The sequence below is a fragment of the Wasmannia auropunctata genome, unplaced genomic scaffold, assembly GCF_000956235.1.
Source record: "Wasmannia auropunctata unplaced genomic scaffold, wasmannia.A_1.0 LD336074.1, whole genome shotgun sequence".
NCBI classification, from domain to species: domain Eukaryota; kingdom Metazoa; phylum Arthropoda; class Insecta; order Hymenoptera; family Formicidae; genus Wasmannia; species Wasmannia auropunctata.
The window spans coordinates 1,037,843-1,047,030 of NW_012026816.1; the positions used below are offsets into that span (position 1 = coordinate 1,037,843).

General features: G+C 39.8%; 1 protein-coding gene across 2 annotated transcripts in view; it reads left to right on the forward strand.

Annotated features, from left to right (window-relative positions):
- Positions 1–8,216, forward strand: part of LOC105449567 (GAS2-like protein 2) — a 67,200-nt gene extending 58,984 nt beyond the window's left edge. For both annotated transcript variants that reach the window (XM_011688833.1, XM_011688834.1), the window contains exon 8: positions 3,499–8,216. In XM_011688833.1, the coding sequence (XP_011687135.1) occupies positions 3,499–4,448 (950 nt within the window). In that variant the 3' untranslated portion in view covers positions 4,449–8,216. The remainder of the gene's footprint in view (positions 1–3,498) is intronic.
- Positions 8,217–9,188: the final 972 nt, after the last annotated feature.

Genomic DNA, 9,188 nt, shown 5'->3' on the forward strand with positions numbered 1-9,188 from the left:
TTTTACAATAATATGTGTAAGCGTAAAAAATATGCATTTAACTGTGTAAAACACAGATAAAATGTGTAAAAATATAACACGCGTATAAATGCGTAAAATGTGACTACAGATTTACACACTTGGATTTGCAGTGTACAAATACTCTTTTGCAGAATATAATTTATTTTAAAATTCAAATTGGCCTCTAGTGTTACATCGTCCTATACAATTCTCGATACACGGTCGAGATGAACTTTCGCGTTTCATTTCGCGAGAAATGAAAGGACAATCCGAAGGCGTTCTCGGCAACAAATGTCGTATTAAAATAAAAATAAAAAAAAATTTTAAGAGATACTTATACATAAATATTATCTTTAACTTTCGCTGTCCTGCTTCTTCTATCAAACTTGCATACGGGTTTAGTTATTCTTATTTTTCTTATTAATTTTAGATAGAATCTTAATTCCACTTTTCCTGAAATTTATTGCGCTATTACTCAAAAACATGTGTTTACGAGGATATATGATGTGTAAATGTATGTAAATGTTCGCAGTTTACCGAGCTCGGGTCCGTGGGTTCGCTAAGTCCAAATGACCGTGCGGATCAGTCATCCCCGCGGGATTTTATTGAGATTTACGCGAAGCCGCCGGAGGCGACCTCCGATGACTCGTTCATTTACATCGATATCTCTAATTTATGCGACGGCGATAGAGCGCGCGTACGTTTCGAAAATGTGCATCGAGGCACTTGATTTGTTTCAACGGCAATGAGATATGCACGCAATGTGCTCCGCGATGCGCGTCAGCACGTTCGCGATACCGAAGCGTTTCGCTTCGGTTTCGAAGGAGATCCGCGTTCACTCGGGCGAGAGAGAACTTCTCCTTGGCATCGAGAGTAAAAACAAAATTGCGCGACGATTAAGACAGGCAGGCGAGACAACCGTGAAAGTTTATTAAGACCGTGTAGCTACGAAATCTTTTTCGGAGGCTCAAAAGGATTAAATTGATTGTTGACGGCTTGTCTTGGAAAATGTCCAATTATTATCCTCTAATTGTGTATATATATGTATAATATGTTTCGATAGTAATACGCGTTGTAGATGTCGTAATCGTGTTTAACGTATCAAAATTAAAATAATTAAGGAGATTGAAAGTTATAAGAAACTCTTACAAGTTGTGATTTTAAAGAATGCTCATTCGTCACGTCGTATATGAAGTATTGTTGAGAATGGCATTTGGTAACGATGCGCAATTTTTTAGGGCAGCAAAAAAAAATTTCACGACTTCACTGGAATTCGTTTCAACGTTTCTGAGTGTCGTCCTCATCTGACAATACTCAACGTAACGGTAGTTACCTTTGCGGTAGTTCCTTGATAAGATAAAAATACAACGGCTAATTTCTCTCGCTACGTTTTGTTTTGCTAGTAAAACTACCTGTTTTAATATTACGGTTATAATATTTCAAACGTAAACTCGATGTTTTCTGAGCTATCCTGTTAATGGAGTTTTTCGCAGATGAAAGATAAGTCCGTTCTTAGAACTGAGTCTCTTTTGCGAAAATAAAACTATAGATCCAATGATACACTCGTATAGATAAAAGATTCAGGGGCTATGTTAAGGAAATCCTATAATTTTCTCGTTATAAACCATAAATCTCGTAAATTATGCACTTATGCATGCTATAAACGTCTTATACGATATCAAATACGGATACCACGATATCGAACCTAACATTAACTGCGTTTAGCAAGAACGTCAACGTTGGTTTCTTCAACAAATTCAGTTCGTAATTCATTTGCGTAATTTTAATAACGAGTTCCAAGGACTCGTTAGATCGATGAAGGTTGAATCCGGTTTGACCAGCAGCGTGTTACTAGGACGAGATCTCGAAATAGATTTTCGATTCTCGGATTTTAATTACAAGTTACGTTCGCGCGCGAATATACGTATGCCCGCCGTAGCTCAACAATCTCCAACCGGACGCGTTAATATTTATGCGAATGTTTTTGCGTTTGCGTTCGTTTGCTGACCGGATTAAAAAAATGCAATGCGTTATCGAGAATCTTGATCGACTCTTCTGAACTAACGAGGATTAAACTCGACGTGATCGGCGAACCGTATTTTGGGTAGTTCCTTTCTTTCGGAATTAACAAAAAAAGTCCTATGATTATTATTATTATTCTATTTTTACATATTCTGAAAATTCAAAATTTACTCCATTCTGCCATTCTCGCGCGTGGCATCGATACATAAATTTAAAAATCTAATTTCTCTCCTTCTGCGAAGAATGGACTTTCTCTGGAGTTTAGACGTGGGTGCGTACAAAATGTGCGAAAATGAAATGTGGGACGAAATGCGACATGGTGACATCATCTCGTGAGAGAAATACGAAAGTCGATTCTAATTTTACAAAGTAACACGAATCAAAATGTATACATTTTTTTCAATTAATAAATTCAATTTCCTATGCGTGGATTCAATTTCATATCCATTTCTTATAATTATAAATTGTGCAAGTTTTGTGGGAAAAATTATAATAGTTTCGTTTACCATTGCTTCTTTAGCGGTAGATAAAGATAAAGAATATGTTTATAGAACTTGATAATAAGAATCTTACATACAACTCATGTCCAGACAATATTGACAAGTTAATAATGGCACAAATACGTAAATATATGACCAATAATAATTATTATATAATGTAACATAAATTATATGAAGTCAGCGGAGCATAACACGATGACATCTGCATAGAATTTTACATAACGAATTACATAAAAATTATGTAGAAAAATCCAAGCTCATATTATATAAAGCAGTAGAAAATTTATGGTAATCACTTCTAGAAGTCCCGATGAAGGATTTCATTTGCCTTGGATTTTATATTTGTTTTCGTCGCAGGTGTTCTTGTCGATGCAAATCGAGAGGATCAACATTCTCTCAATTGTGTCAGGGTCTATTCCTTTACCTTGCCTATGTTAAATGTGTTAACAAGAGAGATTGATCAATTGATCGTTGAGATTTTTCGGCTTCTAAATTGCGCGTGTTCGTGAAAGTTGTCATCTCGCGATAATAAAAAAATTCGATCCGGTCCAGATACCAGATGTTGCGCGCGTGCTTATCGAAAACGTCGCTATAATGACGCGCTAATAGATTGCTGCACGGAAACGACGAGATTGGAATGCTAATTACCAAATTGTGTAACATTTCGCTTATGTAATTCGTGGTTTGTGGTTTCTAGTTTCTAAATGGCAGGAACAGAGACATTATTTAGATGTTACGGTTAATTTTAATCGTAACATTAATTAAGTACAATAATTAATGAGCTCATTAATTTTAGTAGGCGTTACAATTATAATTAGTAATAAATTCATGATAGCAATAATAATATGAGAATAATAATATTATGAAAGATTTATGTTGCGTAAGAATAATAAAACCATCAACTTGTCAGAAAATATAATCCGAGTAAGTTTCGGATTTCCAGCGTAAACACGCGTCTGCTCTTTTCTTGTTTCAGAGCAACCTCCAAAAGCGGAACCCGAGGAAAAATCTGGTGTGGAGACTGACAGTATCGAGACCGGATTGCGGAAGGTAGTCCGGAAAGATAGGCTGATGAGTCCTTTACGAGTCTCGTCCCCGTCCAGGAGCGGGGCGTCCTCGTCGACAGGCGACAGGACTCCCCGCGCCGGTTCCATCGCGCGAGAGAACAGTAACTTATCCAAAGCGTCGTCCGGCAGCAAGACGCCTAAAGATAATTCCAGTCCGGAAGGTAGCCCACTGAACCGAGGAGGTTCGATTCGCAACAAGGCCTGCAACGGAAGTTATGGAACGCTACGAAAGTCAACGCCGACCGGAAGTCTCAGCAAGGTGTTATCGCCGATAGCCTCACCCAAGTCCTCCAAAGCGCCAGTAGTCGGTAGTAGCGCCACATGGAACGGCCGACAGACCAGGCGGCGGGCCAGCATTCAGACGGACACCTTCTTGGATCCGAGATCCACGCCGGCCACGTGCGCCACAACGCCGAGCTTCTCACGGAAGAGTCCGGGCAGACAGAGTCTGCAATCCCGGCCAAGCCCGAACTTTGGTATGCAATATGACAGAAACGGCAGGAGGATCAGAACCACCATGGGCACCGCTTCCCTCCAATCGTCGCCCACCAAAGCGACGAATCCCTTGCTCGACCAGATTCTGCAGAAATTGGGCGACCTGAAGGACGAGCGCCAGATGGTGCAGAAGCTGCAGGGCCTCCTGAGAGACTACCAGACCACCACGACCGACGGTGCCGCGGATATGGACTTTGCCAAAGTGTGGGTGGATAGTAACGGGGCGATGACAGTGCCGCAGGACGTTCAGGTTTCGGTCACTCCCAGAAAGGACCCGAAGCCCCAGGAAGGATGCTCGAGGATACCGGTACCTCGTGCTCTCTCCTACAAGAGACCGATGTCCGTGGCGTCGGACAGCGTTTGAGGGTGGTTCCTCTCCTTTAGCCACGAGGATCGAGATACACCAGGTAGCCTTCGCGTGTTAGGCTAAGTTAGACTGATCGAGTAGGTGCTGACGTCAATGTGGGCAACCAGGCGCGCGCGTAAGTAATTGCGCTTCTCGCCGTGCTTGATTCTTGATTCGATAGCTAAGGTCGGACGTCTTGATCAATAAGGGTAGGAATACGTTTTACATGTTTTGGATAATTAAATGAAAAGGTATTTGACGGATTTATAGATCTATAGCGTAGAAATTTTTAGAAGTAAAAGTGAAACCGAAAGTGTATAATGAGGAATGAATTTCATTGCAAGTCGATCATTTTTACATAAATGTTTTATTTTTACAGCATACTATAAAATGTCTTCGGTCAGTAATATATGTTATAGAATATTAAAATAAACTTTAAGTTAATGAATTTTAAGATTTAAGAATTTTAAGTATTAACTACGATTAGCACTTTACTTTTTTTGTTTTTAATATTGAAAGAATATGTTTTAAGATTATCTTTCAGAAAAGATGAAATTTCTTTATACATGTTATACAGAAACGAGATTATTTTTAAAATTACTTTTTAATTATTTTTCTAAACTTAACAAGTAAAATCTCATGAGATTCTGAGTCAAAGATCTAAATTTATTAAAATCAACCGTTTTGAGAAATTCCAAAAATTTGAAATTTAAGCTTCTACAAGTTTCGATATTTCGAAGTTTAAATTTCGAAAATTTTTAATAACATTAAATGCCTTTCTAACATTTCAATGTTTGTGTTTTACGCTCGAGTTATCGTGATCGCAAATAGTTTGATGCTTAGAATGTTGCTTTCTATTTTTGCTCTTTGCCTGCACCTTCAACGACTATCGTTGTAGATCGAAGACGTCCGACTGAAGAGTAACTTAACGGGCCTTAACGGTACGGGGTCAATCAGTTAGTAGTTCTTAGTAGTCACGTATCGGGGTGGTGCTTAGATGGTGCTGAAGAATGAAACGACGTTTACGATAGACAATGAAGTGAGCAAAAGAGAGATGGAGAAAGAGAGTCGAATGAGTAGGAAATTTGTTCCGTAAACGAGTTTTCAGTTGATCAATGCGGAATCAAAAGTGGACAATTAGCTATGGCGAGTCTTGCGTTAATGACATCCCAATTGATTCGCTTCCAGTCATTTCATTGCATATCCCGTAGGTATGCTTATCGATTATTGGCCTTAAAACAATAATCCTTAAATTATCATGTAAAATATTTTAAAAACTGAAATTCTTTACTGCATTGTTAAGCAATTATTGTGAATATAAATTATCGAAAATCCTGATGATTTTTTTGAATCTATCTTTAACATAACGAGTCAAGATACTTCAAGAACAGATACGATCGATTGACGATGCCGATTTCCAAGATCAAGTGATCGGAAAAGTTGAAAGATCGTCGAAAAGACCGTAGCAATTGCACGCTCAATTGTTTTTATCGTTCGCAATCAATAACGCCTAATAATTTTTATTTAAAGAGTTATATAGTTTATCGGATATATTTATCAAAGATGATTTATTACACGTTAACGACCTCGCTCGAAGGAGAGAGAAAGAATGGAAGAGAACGAGACAGATAGAGAAAGATAAAGAAGGAATTGATTAGACATTGAAGAGATCGAATGAGTGATTCGTCGAATGAAAAATCAAACGAACCCCTCCCCCTCCCAGCCCCTCCCTCCCCGTTCACCCAATATAGAGCAGACTGCATTGTGTAGATAGCGACGTGTGTTGTCGGACAAATGCCATTCCAGTGTTTAACTGTTTTTTATACCAAACGCAAGCGTAGCGCCAAGTTTTTTACCAAGTGTCTTAGTAAACGGATTAAGGCGGAGAGAAAAAGGTTTATTTTGTCGACGAATAGCATGGAAGAGGGATATTTTTTAGTATCACGACGTGTAGGGGTAGACGTGTAGGTCACATACGACAGCCGCGAGTAGGAGCGTTTCCGATATTCGGACGGTAAATGTCGGTCTTTTCTCCGTTCGTTTCCGCCGGAGCTTTCAGGAAAGTCTTCTTTAATCGTCTGCTGTAGATGTACGTTTTACCGTCGGTCAGGAAATACGTGAGAATCCCGAGGCGAACATCCCGATACACAGCGGGGATTATAGCCAGCGACGGAATCGAAGGCCGTCTTGCCTTATTCGGAATTCGAGCAATTTCCTATACGTACGTCTCTTTACGCGTATATACATAAACGACGTGTCTTCTGCACGGGTATGCGCGCGAACTAACATTCTGCCTGTAAATATCTTCGCGAACAATTTTTCGGCGACGAATCTTTTACCCCTCGCCTTCCCCCCCTTCCCCCTCCGGGCTTATAATTATTAAATTGATCTCTAGTCTGTAGACGGCCATTGTGTGTACCCACTTAGTTCGCTTCGAAAGGGCTCGCGACGATGTCCGGTGAATGTGCACGCATACACACATAACGGTTGGTCGAGGAAAACACGGCGGGCTTACCTGCGACTGGAGTTCGGTGCTGCGCGGACAAGGCGTTCCATCTTCTGTAAATATATATAATGAATGCGTTGTTAAAAGCATATCTTCGTTTTCTAAGTGTAAAATACGTTCTGCTAAGTTAAGCTGACTTAACCCTTCGATAATCATCGCCGCGATTAACGCGGGTTATTTGTTGCGTCTCGTTAGTTTACGCTAAAAAGAAAAACAATAAGATACGTATTTTTATATTTGAGACTTCTCGATACGTAGAACGCTAGCGGAAATAATTCTTTGGAAACTGTATTACGAGAGTCAAAACGTCGCTTAAATAATAATGCAAGCATGTCGATGTTATGTGGCGTACACATATCGCATATGAAAATTCTTCGCGTTTTCACGGAGAATTGAGTATCCGTCATTGAAGGGTTAAGTATGCGCGAGAGATACTGAATTACCGAGCACCACTCTCAGCGAAAATCAGCGAGAGATAGCCGAACACTGGAGAGATTCGTATCGCATGCGCGCGCGTAAACGTAAGATATTTCCGTCGTATTTTGCCCGCAAGAAAGTCACACTTTTCTTAATTCGCATTTCCTCAAAGCCTCAATTCCTTAGATTTCAAGTCAATCGATATTACCGTCATCTACGTATTTTCCAATCCTGAGATAGAACGCGAATACATATGTGGAATAACAAATAAAAGGAAACTATATTTGTCTATATATTGGAAAAATACATATATATTTATTCATGTATTGAAGAACCGCCACACGATGCAGCGAGCAATGAAATCTCAAGTACTCGCGCATCGATATGTCCGATCGATCCGAGACGATCCATTCAAAACGATCCCTGCGTTTACGCGAAAATTTCGCGCTCGGCTGAGTTTCGCTTTTCTTAAGTCATAGTATCGTAACACAGTGCACCAGAGCGATCTGGTGATAAGAGGAATATTTTACTCGTTTTCTCGTTACAGCGCGCAATATCTTAGGCGCCGGACGGCTAATCCTTAGTCCTAAGCTTTTGTAACCCCAGCGATTTCACGGCCGTGCGTTAACGATTAAGCAATAATCGATGATTATCCCAATAATATTGATACTATTATTGCAGCTATTGCTATGATGACGACCGACGATTACTATTATTATTATGATTATTATCATCAAGAGAATAATAAAGATTAATTGCTATTATTATATGCAACGTTGCCTATGTTACATTATTTTATCTACGAACAGTTGTAAATTGACCAAAAACTATATAAAAAGATTAATAAAAGGCCTTAACAAGAACATCATCGTGTTGTCTATTTTAATTTTCTCTCCTTTTACGTCTCATTTTCTTTCAGTCCATCTATGGAATCTCACGATAATACCTACACTGTCGTAACAGAAAACTAGACATAATAGGTTTAATAAAGTATCGTTACTGAATCATATTTTCCTGGCGCAGATTATTTCTCTGTTTCTATATATTCTATATAATTCCATACAATTCATACTTATGTGTTTTTTTTTTTAGAAATACTTATGTGTTTGTTAGAAATAATTTATCCGTAATGACACTGTAAAACAGGATATTTTCATCGTAAATAGAACATTTAGGTATTTGCGTGTGAGGGATCGAAGAGAATGATCGCGAAAATCGGCCGTATTTTCCGGGTTTTTTCCGCGATAACGGCGGTAGAATATGCGGAGCCCGTTATGAGGTCCAGTACCACACGGACGGGCGGCCTTGCCGCATATGGCGAGACGGCTCTGCTCGAGAGTACCAACAATGGTGTATACCAGCGGTATGTGCGTGCACCTGTGTGTATGTGTGTGTATACGTGTGCATCAGCATGAACACACGTCTCCCCTCGAGAGTCCGGGTGCGCGCGAATCTCGGAAGGAGCCATTTTTGAAACGTCCAGCCGTCGTGCGGGAGATTTATGATCGGCCGTAGTAGCCTCGATAATAACAGCGACGATTGGGTCGGAGTTTATAGGTATTAGCATAAAAGCCGCGAGAGCGCTCGTACGTATTTTCTCTGGTCAACAGGAGTCCTTCTCTTTTCGTCAATTCGAAGAGATTTCGATCGCGTCTCGGAAAAGGGCGAGAATTGTCTCGGCTTGGGATAAGCGAGAAAATCTTTCGTGCGAGAAAATTTTTGCTTAAGAAATCGAAGTAGAATGTACGTATGGAATGTATATCCGAATGTTTGAAGATGAATCATTTGACGCAATAGTACAGTCGAACCTCGATAACTCGAATCTCAAGGGACCA